The 18,675-nt window shown below is 53.8% G+C and overlaps 1 protein-coding gene across 1 annotated transcript in view; it reads right to left on the bottom strand.

Annotated features, from left to right (window-relative positions):
• The window catches only part of CRBN (cereblon), a 31,366-nt gene extending 13,121 nt beyond the window's left edge, over positions 1 to 18,245 (bottom strand). The window contains exons 1-7 of the mRNA XM_054179995.1: positions 18,149 to 18,245; positions 14,431 to 14,543; positions 13,096 to 13,298; positions 11,138 to 11,287; positions 8,226 to 8,388; positions 4,279 to 4,341; positions 2,034 to 2,118 (exon numbers count right to left, since the gene is read on the bottom strand). Coding sequence (XP_054035970.1) covers positions 2,034 to 2,118; positions 4,279 to 4,341; positions 8,226 to 8,388; positions 11,138 to 11,287; positions 13,096 to 13,298; positions 14,431 to 14,543; positions 18,149 to 18,215 — 844 coding nt within the window. The 5' untranslated portion in view covers positions 18,216 to 18,245. The remainder of the gene's footprint in view (positions 1 to 2,033; positions 2,119 to 4,278; positions 4,342 to 8,225; positions 8,389 to 11,137; positions 11,288 to 13,095; positions 13,299 to 14,430; positions 14,544 to 18,148) is intronic.
• Positions 18,246 to 18,675: the final 430 nt, after the last annotated feature.

Below are 18,675 nucleotides of genomic sequence, written 5' to 3'. Positions count from 1 at the left end.
CAGCAAACCTGCTCTTCCTACCCACTGGCAGAGCAACTCCCGGAGCCCGGCTCTGCCGCGCTCCCAGAGGTCGCCTCAGGCGCACCCTGCCCCGAGGCCGCGTCCCGCGCCTGGAAATCCTTCCCAGAGCTTTGTCTGAGCCACGCTTGGAGCACCGGGGATGGAGCTCAGAATGGGGCAAGGGGCTAAGCCTCAATGCCCAAAGTAGGGCAGCCCCCTGGAGAAGGCTGGCTGACACGGGATTCCCCTTCAGCAGGGAAGTGCTGAGCTGTCCAGCTCAGGAAGAACGGCAAAGGGGAAGTGGGGGGGAAGGAAGGGGGGGGGGGGGGAAGGAAGGGGGGGGGGGGGAAGGAAAGGGGGGGAAGGAAAGGGGGGGAAGGAAAGGGGGGGAAGGAAAGGGGGGGAAGGAAAGGGGGGGAAGGAAAGGGGGGGAAGGAAAGGGGGGGAAGGAAAGGGGGGGAAGGAAAGGGGGGGAAGGAAAGGGGGGGAAGGAAAGGGGGGGAAGGAAAGGGGGGGAAGGAAAGGGGGGGAAGGAAAGGGGGGGAAGGAAAGGGGGGGAAGGAAAGGGGGGGAAGGAAAGGGGGGGAAGGAAATGGCAAAGGGGAAGGAAATGGCAAAGGGGAAGGAAATGGCAAAGGGGAAGGAAATGGCAAAGGGGAAGGAAATGGCAAAGAAAGGGCAAAGGGCAAAGAAAGGGCAAAGGGCAAAGAAAGGGCAAAGGGCAAAGAAAGGGCAAAGGGCAAAGAAAGGGCAAAGGGCAAAGAAAGGGCAAAGGGCAAAGAAAGGGCAAAGGGCAAAGAAAGGGCAAAGGCAGAGGGAGGGCAAGAGAAAGGAAAATACATAGAATACATAGAATACATAGAATAAACCAGGTTGGAAGAGACCTTCAAGATCATCGCGTCCAACCCATCACCAATCCAACACCGCCCAAGCAACTAACCCACAGCACCAAGCACCCTGTCAAGTCTTCTCCTAAAAACCTCCAGTGATGGCGACTCCACCACCTCCCCAGGCAGCCCATTCCAATGTGCAATCACTCTTTCTGTATAGAACTTTTTTCTAACATCCAGCCTGAACCTCCCCTGGCGCAGCCTGAGACTGTGTCCTCTTGTTCTGGTACTGCTTGCCTGGGAGAAGAGACCAACATCTGTCTGTCTACAACCTCCCTTCAGATAGTTGTAGAGAGTAATAAGGTCACCCCTGAGTCTCCTCTTCTCCAGGCTAAGCAACCCCAGCTCCCTCAGCCTCTCCTCGTAGGGCTTATAAGGAAAAGGAAGAGGCAGGAGAAAAAAAGGAATTGGGAAGGGGAAGGGGAAGGGAAGGAAAAGGCAAAAAGTAACTTCTCAGAGAGCAAAATTCCATCAGCTATTGCAAGGCACCAAGAGAAGGAGCAGTGGGCTTTACTGTGGTCATTCTCTAACCTGGCTAACATTCCCCCTTGGCCTGTCTCCAGGCACCCTCAGGAGAAGTCTCTCTGCAGCCTTCCTGCAGGATCCCTTCAGGTCCTGGCAGGCAGCTCTGAGGTCCCCCTGGAGTCTTCCCTTCTGCAGGCTGCACAGCCCCAGCTCCCTCAGCCTGTGCTCACAGCAGAGCTGCTCCAGCCCTGGGAGCATCTTTGTGGCCTCCTCTGGACTCTCTCCAGCAGCTCTGTGTCCTTCTCCTGCTGGGGACACCACAACTGGAGGCAGGATTGGAGGTGAGGTCTGAGCAGAGCAGAGCCAAGGGGCAGAATCCCCTCTCCTGCCCTGCTGCCCACACTGCTCTGGCTGCAGCCCAGCACTCAGCTGCCTGCTGGGCTGCATGAGGGCACTGCTGGCTCCTGGGCAGCTGCTCAGCAACCAACACCCCCAAGGCTCTTTCTTCAGGGCTAGCACCAACACACTCTGCACCCAGCCTGGATTTGTGCCTGGGGCTGGCCCAGATTTATTGGAAACTGGAAGTGAGGGCTGGGTTATCAATAAAGCCTTTTGCTTTCTTAAGAACTTAACCCCCCACCCCCCAGCTCTGAGTTCCCAAGCTCAAGACCACCATACCTATTGGGTTTGTTGGAAGAGATTCATCTTTGAGATTTTCATCCCACTCATGCAGCTGCCTCTTGACTCTTTCCATCAAGGTTTCCTTTTGTTAGAAGAAAAGCCTAGTTTAAATACACAGGTATTGCTGGGGGGGAGGGGGGGGAGGAGAAAGAAACAAAGAGGAAGCAAAATGCAGAGTAAGCTCTTATCCCTAAGTGGACATCAGCTTTTTAAGACCTACAGTTCATTACAGACTCATCTGGTGTTGAGCTGTTTGAAACTGAGAGGAAAACAGAATGGGGAAGGAGCCAACAGGAACCATTGGCCCATGGTGCTTGCAGCTAGCACTTGGGGTGACAACTGGACAAATGAGAGGAGGGCTGGCCTCCTCCCTGCTTCTGCCTCTCCTACACCCACTGATTTATCTACTAATAGACATACACACACAGCTACAGGCAGAAACAGGGACTCTTGAGAGTTGGGGTTGGACTAGAGGACCTTTAAAGGTTCCTTCCAACCCAAAGCATTCTGATTCTATGACACACCACCTCAAACAGCAAAGACAGACCTAAGGCTGCACTGGGCCACAGGGGTCAGGACACTCACTTGAAGCATGTGGGACAGAGGATGGAGTTCTAGCTCCAGGGCAACACAGCAGGAACCTCAACCTCTGTCATCCAGCCTAGATCACAGAATCCACAGAATGCATCAGGTTGGAAGGGACTCTTGAAGGTCATCTTATCCAATCTCCCTGCAGGGAGCAGGGATATCTCCCACTAGATCTGGTTGTTCAGAGTCCCACTAAGTTTGACCCTGATTGTTTCCAAGGGTGGGGCTTCCACCCCATCAGCAGGCAACCTGCTGCCAGTATTTCACCACCCTCATGCTAGAGGGAGTGATTATGCCCTCCAGATCATACAGAGGGGGCAGTGATCATACAGAGGGGGCAGTGATCATACAGAGGGGGGCAGTGATCTTACAGAGGGGGCAGTGATCATACAGAGGGGGCAGTGATCATACAGAGGGGGCAGTGATCATACAGAGGGGGCAGTGATCATACAGAGGGGGCAGTGATCTTACAGAGGGGGCAGTGATCATACAGAGGGGGCAGTGATCATACAGAGGGGGGCAGTGATCTTACAGAGGGGGGCAGTGATCATACAGAGGGGGGCAGTGATCATACAGAGGGGGACAGTGATCATACAGAGGGGGCAGTGATCATACAGAGGGGGCAGTGATCTTACAGAGGGGGCAGTGATCATACAGAGGGGGGCAGTGATCATACAGAGGGGGGCAGTGATCATACAGAGGGGGGCAGTGATCTTACAGAGGGGGGCAGTGATCATACAGAGGGGGGCAGTGATCATACAGAGGGGGGCAGTGATCATACAGAGGGGGCAGTGATCATACAGAGGGGGGCAGTGATCATACAGAGGGGGGCAGTGATCATACAGAGGGGGCAGTGATCTTGCAGAGGGGGGCAGTGATCATACAGAGGGGGGCAGTGATCATACAGAGGGGGGCAGTGATCATACAGAGGGGGGCAGTGATCATACAGAGGGGGCAGTGATCATACAGAGGGGGCAGTGATCTTGCAGAGGGGGGCAGTGATCTTGCAGAGGGGGGCAGTGATCATACAGAGGGGGCAGTGATCATACAGAGGGGGCAGTGATCATACAGAGGGGGGCAGTGATCATACAGAGGGGGCAGTGATCATACAGAGGGGGGCAGTGATCATACAGAGGGGGGCAGTGATCATACAGAGGGGGGCAGTGATCATACAGAGGGGGCAGTGATCATACAGAGGGGGGCAGTGATCATACAGAGGGGGGCAGTGATCATACAGAGGGGGCAGTGATCATACAGAGGGGGCAGTGATCATACAGAGGGGGGCAGTGATCATACAGAGGGGGGCAGTGATCATACAGAGGGGGGCAGTGATCATACAGAGGGGGCAGTGATCATACAGAGGGGGGCAGTGATCATACAGAGGGGGGCAGTGATCATACAGAGGGGGCAGTGATCTTGCAGAGGGGGGCAGTGATCTTGCAGAGGGGGGCAGTGATCATACAGAGGGGGGCAGTGATCATACAGAGGGGGGCAGTGATCATACAGAGGGGGGAAGTCCCTCTTGCTCTTCCCACCCCTTTGAAATGTAACCCATGAGCCAACAAAATGAGAGCCTTCCCATCATCAAATGCTCAGTCATTGAAACACACACAATTAATTGTAGATTACTTGGTAGCACACAGGGTGAACTTACAGCATCATACAAGGAGTAGAGCCAGGGAGGCCAAGAGGTCAAACTTGCACAGTGGAACTTCCTCTGAAACCAAAAGCACAAAGATTTGTTCTGGAACAGCAGCAGACTGCTGGGTGCTGCACTTGGCTCACAACAGCCCCAGGCAGTGCTACAGGCTGGGGTCAGAGCGGTTGGAGAGCAGCCAGGCAGAAAGGGACCTGGGGGTAGTGGTTGACAGCGGCTGAACAGGAGCCAGCAATGTGCCCAGGTGACCAAGAAGGCCAGTGGCAGCCTGGCCTGCATCAGGAACAGTGTGGCCAGCAGGAGCAGGGAGGTCATTCTGCCCTGTGCTCAGCACTGGTCAGGCCACACCTTGAGTCCTGTGTCCAGTTCTGGGCTCCTCAGTTCAAGAAGGACATTGAGAGACTTGAAGGTGTCCAGAGAAGGGCAACGAGGCTGGGGAGGGGTCTGGAGCACAGCCCTGTGAGGAGAGGCTGAGGGAGCTGGGGTTGCTTAGCCTGGAGAACAGGAGGCTCAGGGGAGACCTTCTTGCTCTCTACAAGTCCCTGAAGGGAGGTTGCAGTCGGGTGGGGGTTGGTCTCTTCTCCCAGGCACCCAGCACCAGAACAAGAGGACACAGTCTCAAGCTGTGCCAGGGCAAGTTTAAGCTGGAGGTGAGGAGAAAGTTCTTCCCAGCAAGAGAGATTGGCCATTGGGATGTGCTGCCCAGGGAGGTGGTGGAGTCCCCATCCCTGGAGGTGTTCAAAAAGGGATTGGATGTGGCACTTGGAGCCATGGTTTAGCTGTCAGGAGGTGTTGGGTGATAGGTTGGACTTGGTGATCTCTGAGGTCTTTCCAACCTTATTGATTGTATGATTCTATGACAGCTCCTGTCCAGGCCAACAGAACAAGAGGAGAGACACCTGATTCTTGCCAGGAACAACTAATTGTCACCTTCAGGACCAGCACTTGAGTGTGAAGCTTGCAGAGCACCTCTCCAACACACTGGGAGCTAAGGCTTCTGTGCCAGCCATGGGCACTTCCTCACACAACCTGGCTCAGCATTGAAAGCACTTCTGCTATTTGGTAATAAGGCAGAATCAAGCCTGGAAAGGCATTTCCAATCCCCTGCACTCCCCCAAGCACTGTCTCTGGGCTTGTTAACTCATCAATGAACATGTTCAAGGGCTCTGACAATCAATAGCACTTTGTTACTAATGCTGGGGACTTGGGGATGGTTGCTGGCTGAGGGTTTGGTTTGGGTTTGGTGCAGAGTTCAAAATCATTGAAGAAAAAAAAAGCCAAATCAAAGCCTTAACTGCATCTGACAACGAGGAGAGCTCCTAGCACTCTGCACTCACTTCTAGAGGTGCTTCCAGAGATCTGTGCTCAGCTTAGAGCCCCTCACTGCAAGAAGGACACTGAGGTGTTGGAGTGGGTCCAGAGAAGGGCAATGAAGCCCTGGTGAAGAGTCTGGAGAGCAGGTCTGGTGAGGAGCAGCTGAGGGAACTGGGGTTGTTTAGTCTGGAGAAGAGGAGGCTGAGGAAGACCTTCTGGCTCTCTACAACCCCCTGAGAGGAAGCTGAAGAGAGGTGGGGGTTGGACTCTTCTCCCAGGTAAGAAGCAACAGGGCAAGAGGAAATGGCCTCAGGCTGCAGCAGGAGAGGCTTAGGTGGGCATCAGGGAAAATGCCTTCCCTGAAAGGGCTGTCAAGCCCTGCACAGGCTGCCCAGGGAGGCAGCTGATTCATCACCCCTGAAGGCCTTTCAGAGCCATGGGAATGTGGTGCAGAGGGACATGGTTTAGTGGTGGACTTGGCAGTGCTGGGTTAATGGCTGGACCCAAGGACTTCTGAGGCCTTTTCCTCTGCTCCAGTTTCAAACCACTGCCCCTCATCCTGTCACCACAGGCCCTTCTAAGCAGCTCCTCCCCATCTCTCCTGGAGGTCCTCTTCAGATACTGAAATGCAGCTCTAAGGTCTCCCCAGAGTCTTCTCTTCTCCAGGCTGAACAGCCCCAGGTCTTTCAGCCTGTCCCATGGGGGAGGTTCTGCAGCCCTCTGATCACTTTTGTGGCTCTCCTCTGGACCCTCCCCAGCAGACCCAGGTCTCTCTTGTGTTGGGGTCTCCACAGCTGGACACAGCACTGCAGGTGAGGTCTCCCCAGTGCAGAGCAGAGGGGCAGAATCTCCTCTCTCCATCTCTGGCCACACTTCTGACACAGCCCAGGCTGCCATTGGCCTTCTGGCTGCAAGTGCACATTGTTGGCTCCTGTCAAGCTTCTCATCCACCAGCACCACCAAGTCCTTTTCTGCAGGGCTGCTCCCACCATGGCCTCATCCAACCTGGCCACGAACACCTCCAGGGAGGGAGCAACCACAGCCTCCCTGGGCAACCTGTGCCAGCGTCTCCCCACCCTAATGATGTAGTGCTCACTGAAAAGGCTGCCCTGCCCCTGAGCACAAGCTCAATTCACACTGGGAAGGCTTCTGCTGGGCTAGCTATGCCAGTGTGACACACCAGCTTGGGGCTTATTATGGGACACAGAATTTATTCCAGCAAAATTATCCTTCTGGCAGGACATTTTGCTGCAAAGTCCTGAAGGGAAAGGCTGCACACTGCTCCAAGGGCACACTCCCTTGTATAAAGGTATCTCGTAGCACCTTTTAAGTAGCACAGCTGTCTCCAGCACCAATCACACCTTATTATTCCCCTGAGCAAGGCACAAGTTGGTAGCTTAAACCTGGCAGGAGCCACTGAGGAATCCTGAACCCTGCCCAGCAATCTCCATGTGAATTCTCTCCTGATTCCAAGCACTGCCACAGCTGCAGGGGTGCAAAAAGGATGCTCTGCTGAGGCCTCACCTCCAATCCTGCCTCCAGTTGTGGTGTCCCCAGCAGAAGAAGGACACAGAGCTGCTGGAGTGAGGCCAGAGGAGGCCACAAAGATGCTCCAAGGGCTGGAGCAGCTCTGCTGTGAGCACAGGCTGAGGGAGCTGAGGTTGTTCAGCCTGGAGAAGGGAAGGCTTCAGGGAGACTTTCTGGTGGCCTTTCAGTACCTAAAGGGTCCAATATGAAAGCTGAGGACAGACTTGTGAGCAGGGCCTGTTGTGACAGGACAAGGGGTGATGGATTTAAACTAAAAGAGGGAGATTCAGACTAGACAGAAGGAAGACATTTTTTACACAGAGGGTGGTGAGGCCCTGGCTCAGGTTGCCCTGAGAGGTGGGAGATGCCCCATCCCTGCAACCATTCCAGTTCAGGTTGTCTTGGGCTCTGAGCAACCTGCTCTGGCTGCAGATGGTCCTGCTGACTGCAGGGGGGTTGGACTGGATGAGCTGAAAAGGTCCCTTCCAAGCTGAAGCATTGTTATTCTATCATTCAGTGCTTCCTTGATCTGCCTCCAAATGAAACCCTAGAAACTTGACCTCTTTTTGCCACCAACACTTCATCACCTACCAGCTTTAGCAACCAGCATCTGAGGAGTTTCATCATGCAAAACAATTGTAACTGGAGCATTACTTGAAATATTCTGCAATCAATACCTAACACTCCTGTAACTAAACCCAAAGGGAACTCATAACACAAGACAAGTGTTTCCCCACTGCTGATGGGGATGACACAACAGGTGTCCAAAGCCAGGAGTGTGGCATTTCATATACAGAACACAGAATCAACCAGGCTGGAAAAGACCTCAGAGATCATGGAGTCCAACCCATCACCCAGCACCATCTGATCAACTAAACCATGGCACTGAGTGCCTCATCCAGGCTCTTCCTAAACACCTCCAGTGATGGTGACTCCACTACCTGCCTGGGCAGCACATTCCAAGGGCCAATCTCTCTGTCCTGTAGCACAGCAGAGGAACAGTTGGGAGTTTTCTGCCGATTCTCAAAATATCATCAGAAATGAATAGAAAAGAAAAAACACCAGCCAACAAAGCACAAACCAACACACATCTAACTCCTAACCTTTTGGTACTTCTGCCACCACTGGTGTATGGCTTGGTCCTGCCAGGATGTAGGTCTGGAGGAAGGGAGCAGGTGGCACCGGCTGAGGGACTGCAGCTGCACCGCTGACATGGTCGACGGCAGCACTCGCTCGGGAAGGATCTGGACTTTAGCCTGCTGGATGCTGAGGACAGGAAGAGAAGAGATGAGAGACACACAGCCACACAAAGCCTAAACAAATGGCTTTCTCTGCTTACAAAAAGATAGGCTGCTGTGCCAGTGAATCACTGCACAGCAGTACAGAACAGAAGCAGCAATCCATTTCTTCAGCTCGCTCAGGTTGTGCTCCTGTAACTCAAACCACCTGAGGGAACACAGCACATCTGCAGCAAACCAAAGGTGCTCTGCAACAGACCTTCCCATGCCCTTGGCTACATTATTGAAGCCACTGTGCTGGCTGAAGACATGAGCAATCTCTGCTGTTCCAGAGAAGCACAGAACTGCTGAGGTTGGAAGAGACCTCTCAGATCATCAAGCCCAAGCACTCACCCAGAGCTCACCATCCCACCACTGCTGCTAGGCTACTACCACTAGACCACAGCCCTCAGCACCACATCCATGCAGCTTCTAAACACCTCCAGGGATGGTGACCTCCCTGGGCAGCCTGTTCCAGTGCCTGAGAACCTTTTCTGGGAAGAAATTGTTCCTAATATCCAACCTGAACCTCTCCTGGCACAACTTGAGGCCATCTCCTCTTGTCCTGCCCCTTGCTGCATGTGAGAAGAGACCCTTCCCTTTAAAATCCAGAATCAGCTTTTTCCCAGACCTCTGGTTTTGCACTGCCATACAGAACTCTAAAGATCACTGCTTTTAGTTTTGCAGCAGAGTTCTGTTGCTGGATTTCCCACCCCCCCTCACCTTTTCCATGGGATACAACAGGCTGTCATTGAGGTTCAGAGCATGAGCTGCCTGCTGGTCAGAATTAAAGACAGCTTGGCAGTGGTAACACAGCAGAAGATTTCACCCTCTCAGCATTGTATTTTTAGGTTATTCTCTCCTCAGATTACTTTTGCTGTGAGCTAACAGCCAGCTACTACACATCAAGAAAGGCAGTGGTGCTGAAATGCAGTTTGCTATCTTCAAACCACAAAAGCTGATGTGTTCAGAGTCCAAAATCAGCAGAAACAGGATACAGACTCTAATCAGCTTTGAATATCCCAGTGCCAACAAGGTAACCTATCCACAGAGAGTCCAGCAAGGTGGCTGCTTGGGACAGCAATGTGGCCAAGAAGGCCAAGGGCATCCTGGGGTGCATCAAGGAAAGTGTGGCAGCAGGTCTAGGGAGGTTCTCTTTCCCCACTACTCCAAGGTCTCCCTGGGGTCTTCTCTTCTGCAGGCTGAACAACCCCAGCTCTCTCAGCCTGTCCTCACAGCAGAGGGCTTCCAGCTCTCAGATCAGTTTTGTGGCCTCTTCTGGACCCACCCCAACAGTTTGATGTCCTTCTGATAGGGGGGTCCAGAGCTGGATGCGGTATCCAGGTGAGGTCTCAGCAAAGCAGAGAGGAAGAATCACCTCCCTGCCCCTGCTGCCCACGCTGCTGGGGATACACAGGCTCATCTGCACAGTGAACTGGCAATGTACCAGGAGGCTCAAGCTCACTACTCACTCCCCACACCCACAAAGGTTGCAGCATTCAAAAGAAGAGCAACTCTATCCAGCTGAAGTCATCCCAACAACTCCAGAGCTTGCCATGGTGACAAAACCCACTGACCTCCTTTGTTTCACAGGTATAAAATCTCACATTCACAAAGGGAGGCTCTTGAATGGGCTGGGTGAAAATGAGCTCTGCTAGTCAGAAGAGAGAAAATCATCTTAAAATGATCTGACAGCATAACAAAATCACTGCACAATCTTAACTGCTTGCAGACACTGAATTCTCAGCAGCAAGGCTGCTGTTACCAAGGTGTCCAGGTAGTGCCACCTTGTGTCCAAGCTGGTTTCTCTAAGCTCTATAAACAGTCTTAGAACAGGAAATGTTTGAAGTCCTGAACAACCAGAGAAGCCACTGATGAAGCCAGAACAACTCTCACTACCAATACAGACTGGGGAATGAGGTGATAGAAAGCAGCCCTGTGGAGAAGGACTTGGGGGTGCTGGTGGATGAGAAGCTGGACAGGAGCAGGCAGGGTGAGCCTGCAGCACAGAAGGCCAATGGCAGCCTGGGCTGCATCCAAAGCAGCATGGCCAGAGGTGGAGAGGGGATCCTGCCCCTCTGCTCTGCTCAGACCTCACCTGGAGTACTGCATCCAGGCCTAGAGCCCTCTACACAGGAAGGCCACGGACCTGGTAGAGCAGGTCCAGAGGAGGGCCATGAAAATGATCAGGGCTTTGGAGCAGCTCTGCTACAAGGACAGGCTGAGGAAGCTTGGGGTGTTCAGCCTGGAGAAGAGAAGGCTCCAGGGAGGCCAAAAGGCCCTGCACCTGAAAGGGGCCTACAAGAAGGCTGCAGAGGGACTGTTTGCAAAGGCCTGCAGGGACAGGACCAGGGGCAATGGCTTCAAACTAGAGCAGAGCAGATTGAGATTGGATTTAAGGAACAAGTTCTGTACCATGAGGATAGTGGAACACTGGAACAGGCTGCCCAGGCAGGTGGTTGGGGACCCACCCTGGAGATATTCAAGGTGAGGCTGGGCAGGGCTCTGGGCAATCTGATCTGGTTGAGGATGTCCCTGCTGACTGCAGGTGGGGTGGACTGGATGACTTTCAGAGGTCTCTTCCAACCCAGCTCATTGTGTGAAGCATTCAATTACCACCTAGAGCAAACACTCAGCTGTGTGGCTGAAGAGAGAGCTGCAGCTGCAGTAAAACATCAACGCCTCGGTGCCACCAGACGTGCAACACCCAGACTCAAACACACACAGCATTTCCTTACCCATCTGACTGGGTTCTTATTTCCAGGACTTTGAACCTCTGCCTTCCTATTGCTTTCACTTTGACTGTTTCAATGCCATACTCCTGCTCTTCTCTGTAGGCATAGATCTCTGCTGTCGTTCCAAAATGTGCTTCCCTCTCGCGTGCGTTGCTGAAAGGAACGGAAGTGAGAAGGTTACCTCCCCTCCACCTGCTCACTCGGCTCCCAGCTGCCCACACTGACTGGACTTGATTACTCTGAGCCCAAAATACAGTTGGTAAAACACTCTCAGCTAACCACAATCATTGATTTTCCATCTTAAAGGCAACTTCTAAAGGTTGGGTTTGGCTGGGGGGGGTGGTTCGTGAGTCGGTTTGGTTTGATTTTAGGGCCCAGAAGTGAAATCCTTGAGTGCAGGAGTCACCACTTTAGCTGAGTTTGAAAGGGTTTGAAAGAAAGAAGGTTGAGTGTCTGAGGGCCTGAAAATGAAGGGCTGCTTGTAATCAAGAGTTTCATGTCATATTCAAGCCTTTCTCCCCAGCTCTGAGTGCTGGTTCTGCATTTGAAATGCAGATACTCAAAAGCACCAAAAATTCTGTAGACAGACTCTATAGAAATGACTCTTCCCACCTCCTACATGGTCAAACCACAGTGAAACAGGGGGGAGGAGAGGGAGGAACACTCCCAGCTTCTTTTGGCACAGACCAGCTTTTACCTTTTCCACTCTTCTGTCACCCCCTGTCTCTCAGCTGGGTTTGTCTGTGCTTGGTTTACACACACAACAAGCAACCACACCTTTGCAAGGCAGTTCTCAGAGCCACCATCTGCATTTTGACATTTCAGGCTGAAGCCTTTCAGCAAGAAGCTGAGGAGTGCATTCAGACACCTGAAACCAGGAGGCTGCTCAAAGAGAGAGATCAGCACTGACTCTCTGCACCACGCTCACCAGGCTGGACAGATGGGCAGAGTCCAAGGGCAGGAGATTGAACACATCTAAGTGCAGGGTTCTACACACTGGTCACAACAGCCCCATGCAGAGCTACAGGCTGGGGTCAGGGTGGCTGAGAGCAGCCAGGCAGAGAGGGACCTGGGGGTGCTGATTGACAGCAGCTGAACAGGAGCCAGCAGTGTGCCCAGGGGGCCAAGAAGGCCAGTGGCATCCTGGCCTGCATCAGGAACAGTGTGGCCAGCAGGAGCAGGGAGGTCATTCTGCCCTGTGCTCAGCACTGGTCAGGCCACACCTTGAGTCCTGTGTCCAGTTGTAGGCTCCTCAGTTTAGAAAGGACATTGAGACACTTGAAGGTGTCCAGAGAAGAGCAACAAAGCTGGGGAGGGGTCTGGAGCACAGCCCTGTGAGGAGAGGCTGAGGGAGCTGGGGTTGCTTAGCCTGCAGAAGAGGAGGCTCAGGGGAGACCTTATTGCTCTCTACAACTCCCTGAAGGGAGGTGGTAGCCAGGTGGGGGTTGGTCTCTTCTCCCAGGCAACCAGCACCAGAACAAGAGGACACAGTCTCAAGCTGTGTCAGGGGAGCTTCAGGCTGGATGTTAGAAGCTCTTCCCAGAAAGAGAGATTGGCCTTTGGGATGTGCTGCCCAGGGAGGTGGTGGAGTCCCCATCCCTGGAGGTGTTTAAAAAGAGCCTGGATGAGGCACTTGGTGCCATGGTTTAGTTGATCAGATGGTGTTGGGTGATAGGTTGGACTGGATGATCTTGATGGTGCTTTCCAACCTGGTCTGGTCTATTCTATTCTATTGTACTCTATTCTACTCTATCCTATGACCTGATGCTGCCAAGCAGCCACCCAGCCAAACACCAAACCCTTGGCCAGTTTCTGTCCGTTTCAAACCACAAAACTCATCTTTTCCACCACAGAACTGGTGCAGGCAGCTGCTGTTGATTTAGCAGCCAAAGAAACTGTGCTAAAGAAAGAAAAGACAGGACATGCTGCATACCACCAGCACAGCCACTTGTGTAGTTTACCTGTATGCAAGAACAGCAAAGGTTCTGTCTTTCTGAATTAAATTCCGCACCATGCTAACCTCTTGAGGCCGAAAAAGCTGCAGGGGTAAGGTCTGGCCAGGAATCAACATCACCATCACGTGGGGCAAGACTGGGATCACCTGGCAGCTGTCATCATCATGCACTGTTCTGCCATGAAACTCTTCCATATCAGAGCCTAAATACTGAAAAGGAGGAAGACAGGAAGAGGGTTTGGTGACTTGCAAGGGTAAAAAGAGAGGGCTTGGTGACTTGCAAGGCCACAAGGAGAGGGCTTGGTGACTTGCAAGGCTACAAGGAGAGGGCTTGGTGACTTGCAAGGGTAAAAAGAGAGGGTTTGGTGACTTGCAAGGCTAACAGGAGAGGGTTTGGTGACTTGCAAGGCTAACAGGAGAGGGCTTGGTGACTTGCAAGGCTAACAGGAGAGGGTTTGGTGACTTGCAAGGCTAACAGGAGAGGGCTTGGTGACTTGCAAGGCTAACAGGAGAGGGTTTGGTGACTTGCAAGGCTAACAGGAGAGGGTTTGGTGACTTGCAAGGCTAACAGGAGAGGGCTTGGTGACTTGCAAGGCTAACAGGAGAGGGTTTGGTGACTTGCAAGGCTAACAGGAGAGGGTTTGGTGACTTGCAAGGCTAACAGGAGAGGGTTTGGTGACTTGCAAGGCTAACAGGAGAGGGTTTGGTGATTTGCAAGGCTAACAGGAGAGGGCTTGGTGACTTGCAAGGCTAACAGGAGAGGGTTTGGTGAATTGCAAGGCTAACAGGAGAGGGTTTGGTGACTTGCAAGGCTTACAGGAGAGGGTTTGGTGACTTGCAAGGCTAACAGGAGAGGGTTTGGTGGCTTGCAAGGCTAACAGGAGAGGGTTTGGTGGCTTGCAAGGCTAACAGGAGAGGGTTTGGTGACTTGCAAGGCTAACAGGAGAGGGTTTGGTGACTTGCAAGGCTAACAGGAGAGGGCTTGGTGACTTGCAAGGCTAACAGGAGAGGGTTTGGTGACTTGCAAGGCTAACAGGAGAGGGCTTGGTGATTTGCAAGGCTAACAGGAGAGGGCTTGGTGATTTGCAAGGCTAACAGGAGAGGGTTTGGTGATTTGCAAGGCTAAAACTTGCACTTCAGTAAAATGATAAAATTACAGAAAAAGAACCAAAACCTCTCCTAGACCAGGTTGGATGGAACCTTGAGCAACTTGGTCCAAGAGGAGCTGTCCCTGGTCACGGCAGGGAGGCTGGAACCAGTTGATCTTTGAGGTCCCTTCCAACCCAAACCATTCTGTGCTCCTAGGAAGGTGCATGCAAAGGATGATCTGTAAGGACCATACCATGTGTGATGTTGGCAAGCTGGTATCAAAGTTGATGATGTTTGGCTTCTCAGCTTCTCTGCTGTCTTGATCTTCAACTTCCATTTCGTTGTCTTCCTCTTCCTCATTCTCTGCTACTGAGCACACACAGAACCCCAGTCAGTAAAGGCTAAGACAATGAACCACAGGAATTCACCCAGCCTTCCCAGGCTGCAGCCTTTTGGGTTGGAAGCTTGAGAAACACCTTTCTTGCTGATCTGCCAAACCACCACTCTCTAGGAAGGGTCACAAGCTGGCTAGTTAGTTTTGAAAGGCTAATGAGCAATTTATCTAGTTTTTTCCCTCAGAAGAAGCCAATAAACCAAGCCCCTCAGTCCAGCTTTTCACTACAGAAGTACCTCCTCAACTCAGTTCCAAACAGCTTCTGTCTGTCCACCAGGGTGCCAGATCATTCAATTTCCTCTAGGCTGCAGAACCTTGGGAGAAGCACAAACCTGAACAATTTAACTGAAAACAGTTCAAAGCAGTCTGAAGCTCTGTCTTTATTGCTGGTAATTTAGACAATTCACTGCTGCCAGCCTCTCCTGTACACAAACAAAACCCAGCACATGCACAAGCCCAGCAAAGGCAGCTGCTTAAGGAGGCAAATAATAACCCTCTGCAAAGGACTTCAGCTACCAAAACCCCCCAGTATCTAAACATGATTGTTTTCTTCCTAATTCTCAGTACCAAGAGTTAATGCTAACATTAATTTCAGGCAATTAATTAAATTAAATTACCTTATTTCAATTTGGAAACGTAAATGGTGAGGCCACATCTGGAGTGCTGGGTCCAGCTCTGGGCCCCCCAGTTCAAGAGAGACAGGGAACTGCTGGACAGGGAGGCTACAAAGCTGCTGAGAGGCCTGGAGCAGCTCTGGGAGCAGCAAAGGCTGAGAGCCCTGGGGCTGAGAGCCTGCAGAAGAGCAGCCCCAGAGGGCAGCTGAGCAATGCTCAGCAAGAGCTGAAGGAGCTGTGGGGGGCAAGAGGCTGGGGCCAGGCTCTGCTCAGTGGTGCCCAGGGACAGCACAAGGAGCAATGGGCACAGACTGGAACCCAGGAGGTTCCACCTTGAGCTTGTTTGTTGTGAGGGTGCTGGAGGCCTGGAGAAGGCTGCCCAGAGAGGTTGTGAAGCCTCCTTGTGGGGAAAGCTTTCAACCCCAGCTGGCCATTGTGATCCTGGGCAAGCTGGGGGTGGCAGAACTTTAAAAGAGTGAGCCATCACCTTCTGAATTCCTGTCAAAGACCTTCCATGTCTCTGTGACATTTCTCTTCCACTTCAGTCAGTCAGGATCCCCAACCACAGATGACAGCAAAATGTTTCAGATAACAACTAAACTGCCAGCATTTTGCTTAACTTGATGGAGAGAAACAGAAGGAAGTTTCTACTTGTTTTCTGTGCAGGCTGTGGGCAGCTGCCTCCCCCAGAACTCATCTTCTGCCGTGCACCCACTCTCACCGAGCTGCAGGCCCCACTGGCAGCTCTCACAGCCCTTGAGAGAGAGAGAGAGGCTGCTTCCCTGGGCTGTTCGCTTTGGGTTTTTTCTCTGAGCACAAAAGGAACTACCAGCAGTTGGGTAGAAAAAGAACTGTGCCCTGCAAACTTTTGCTGCCTCTTGCCAAAAGAACGCAGAGAAGCTGCTGTGTGGCGGCAGAGGGGAGCGATGACTCATTCCACTGCAGCAGCACCCTGCCAACGGCGCAGGAACAGCCTCGCTCTCCTCCTCAACCCCACCACAGGGCCAGCAGATGGAAGGCAAAAGAAAATGCACCGTCTGCACCCTCAACTATGTGTGCCTTCTGATTGGTTTGTGTTTCTAATGTGAAGGAGAGTGAGACCTGCAGCACGCAGAGAGAAAGGCAAAGGCAAGTGCTGAAGGCACCTCGCATGACACTGCTCCCATTTCACAGTATCACTAAGGTTGGAAGAGACCTCGAGGATCATCGAGTCCAACCTATCTCCACAGACCTCATGACTAGACCATGGCACCAAGTGCCACATCCAATCCCCTCTTGAACACCTCCAGGGATGGGGACTCCACCACCTCCCTGGGCAGCACATCCCAATGCCTTACAACTCTCTCAGGGAAGAACTTTCTCCTCACCTCAAGTCTAAACCTCCCCTGGTGCAGCTTGAGACTGTGTCCCCTTGTTCTGGTGCTGGGTGCCTGGGAGAACAGACCAACCCCTTCCTGGCTACAACCTCCTTTCAGGTAGTTGTAGAGGGCAATGAGGTCTCCCCTGAGCCTCCTCTTCTCCAGGCTAAGCAACCCCAGCTCCCTCAGCCTCTCCTCACAGGGCTGTGCTCAAGGCCTCTCCCCAGCCTTGTTGCCCTTCTCTGGACACCTTCAAGTGTCTCAGCGTCCTTCTTCATGGCAGGTTAGATGTTCCCAGGTGTTCATGCTGGTCCACTGACACCACCAAGCCTACACTCAACACCTCAGGGCAGACATAAGGAAATATTAAACTCATTAAACAGGAACAGGGGTGGAACTATTGAGGCTACAAAGCCTTGTAGTGATAGCCTGAGAGGGAATGGATTGAAGCTTGAGGAGGGGAGATTTAGACTGAAGATTAGGAGGAAATTCTTGACAGTGAGACACTGGCACAGGTTGCCCTGGAAGGCTGTGGCTGCCTCCTCCCTGGAGGTGTCCAAAGCCAGGTTGGATGAGGACTTGAGCAAGCTGGGCTGGTGGGATGTGTCTCTGCCCATGGCAGGGGGGTTGGAACTGGATGATCTTTAAGGTGCCTTCCAACCCAAACCATTCTATGAATGTATAAATCTGTACTTCCTAAAATACTCAGTGAGTATTTCTATACTCTTTTAAATACACAGGCACAAAATGCTCACAGAACTTCCTGCTACAGGAAATTCAATTACGGGCAGGACTTACTCCTACATTCCCCTCTGAGTGCTTACAGACTCATTAAGGTTGGAAAAGACACGAGCAGGTTATTATGCAATAGGTATTCGCAGGAGGAATATCACTGGGCTTCGGGGGCAGGCAAACCAGGCTGCTCCACAAACTCCAGCAGGAACACTGCAGGAGTCTGGGCAGCATGTGGAGCACAACGCTGCCCTCAAGTCCTCAGCACTGCACCTCTTGCTTCCCTGCTCGTCAGGGAGCACTGAAACGGAGACTTTTAAAACCAACGGGCGTTTTCCTTCGACTGTCTGCTTTTCCAGAGACCCAGATTTACGGGGAGGAGCGCCCGCGTTTGTCCTCCTCGGTGGAAGGTTCGCAGCACGTTTCGGCCAGCGCCTGGACGCCCTCTGACTGAGCACCTCCTCTTCCTCGGTCCGTCTGGGCTGTAGCAACCACCGTGCCAACACCGTGGGAAGGCTGCGGCTCCGGAGCCAGCGCTGGCTCCGCACCACCTCCCACCCAGCGCCGCCCGGGCTCCCCGCACGCTCCTGCCCGGCCCCGTTCCGCCTCCCCTCACGCTGCGCCCGGGCCCGCGGGACAGCCCCCGCTCCCCACCCCGCCCCCCGCACCATGCCCCGGCCCGAGCGACCCCCGCGGCGATCCCCGCCGCCCCGAGCCCGCCCACCCACGCCGGGGTCCGGCCTCCTCCCCGCCCGCCGAGCCCCGGCCCGGCGCCTGGCGCCCGGTGCGCTCTGCTCCCCGGCTCGGCGGGGCCGGGCTGGGCCCGCAGCCACGCCGGCTCCCCCCGCGCCCTCAGCCGGCCGCGGCCATTACCGGGCACCAGCTGGAGGTGGTTCCCCATGTTGTTATGGGGCTCTCCGCCTCCCTCCTCGGCGGCCATCGCTGTTTACCCGGAGAGGAGCCTGGGAAGCCGCCGGGGCGGAGGGAGGAGCAGCAGGAGGAGGAGCTGGCGCCGGAGCGAGCCGGGCGGCCGCGGCCCGGCGGCCTCTAGCGGCACCAGCAGGGGAGCCTGCGGGCTGCTGGCGGGTCGGGACCTCTCCGCCGGCTCGGGACCTCTCCGCCGGGTCGGGACCTCTCCGCCGGCTCGGGACCTCTCCGCCGGCTCGGAGGGCGCGGTGCCAGCCCGCCCCGCGCTCGCTTTATACCCGGGGCGATGGAAAAGGCTTCGCGGAGCGGCGGCGGCAGGGAGGGAGGGACGGCCGCCGGCAGCGTGGCCCCAGGGAGGGACAGAGAGCTCCCCGGAGTTCGTGGAAGGGGACAGCGGTGACAAGGTCCCTCGCGTCCCCGAAGTACCACCAGGCCATGCCAGAGCCTCCCGAAGTGGTTCTAAAGCCTGAACC

Source organism: Dryobates pubescens, chromosome 1 (assembly GCF_014839835.1).
Source record: "Dryobates pubescens isolate bDryPub1 chromosome 1, bDryPub1.pri, whole genome shotgun sequence".
In the NCBI taxonomy this organism is placed as follows: domain Eukaryota; kingdom Metazoa; phylum Chordata; class Aves; order Piciformes; family Picidae; genus Dryobates; species Dryobates pubescens.
Note: the sequence above shows the minus strand (reverse complement) of the source record. Positions and strands in the feature narration are given on the sequence as shown.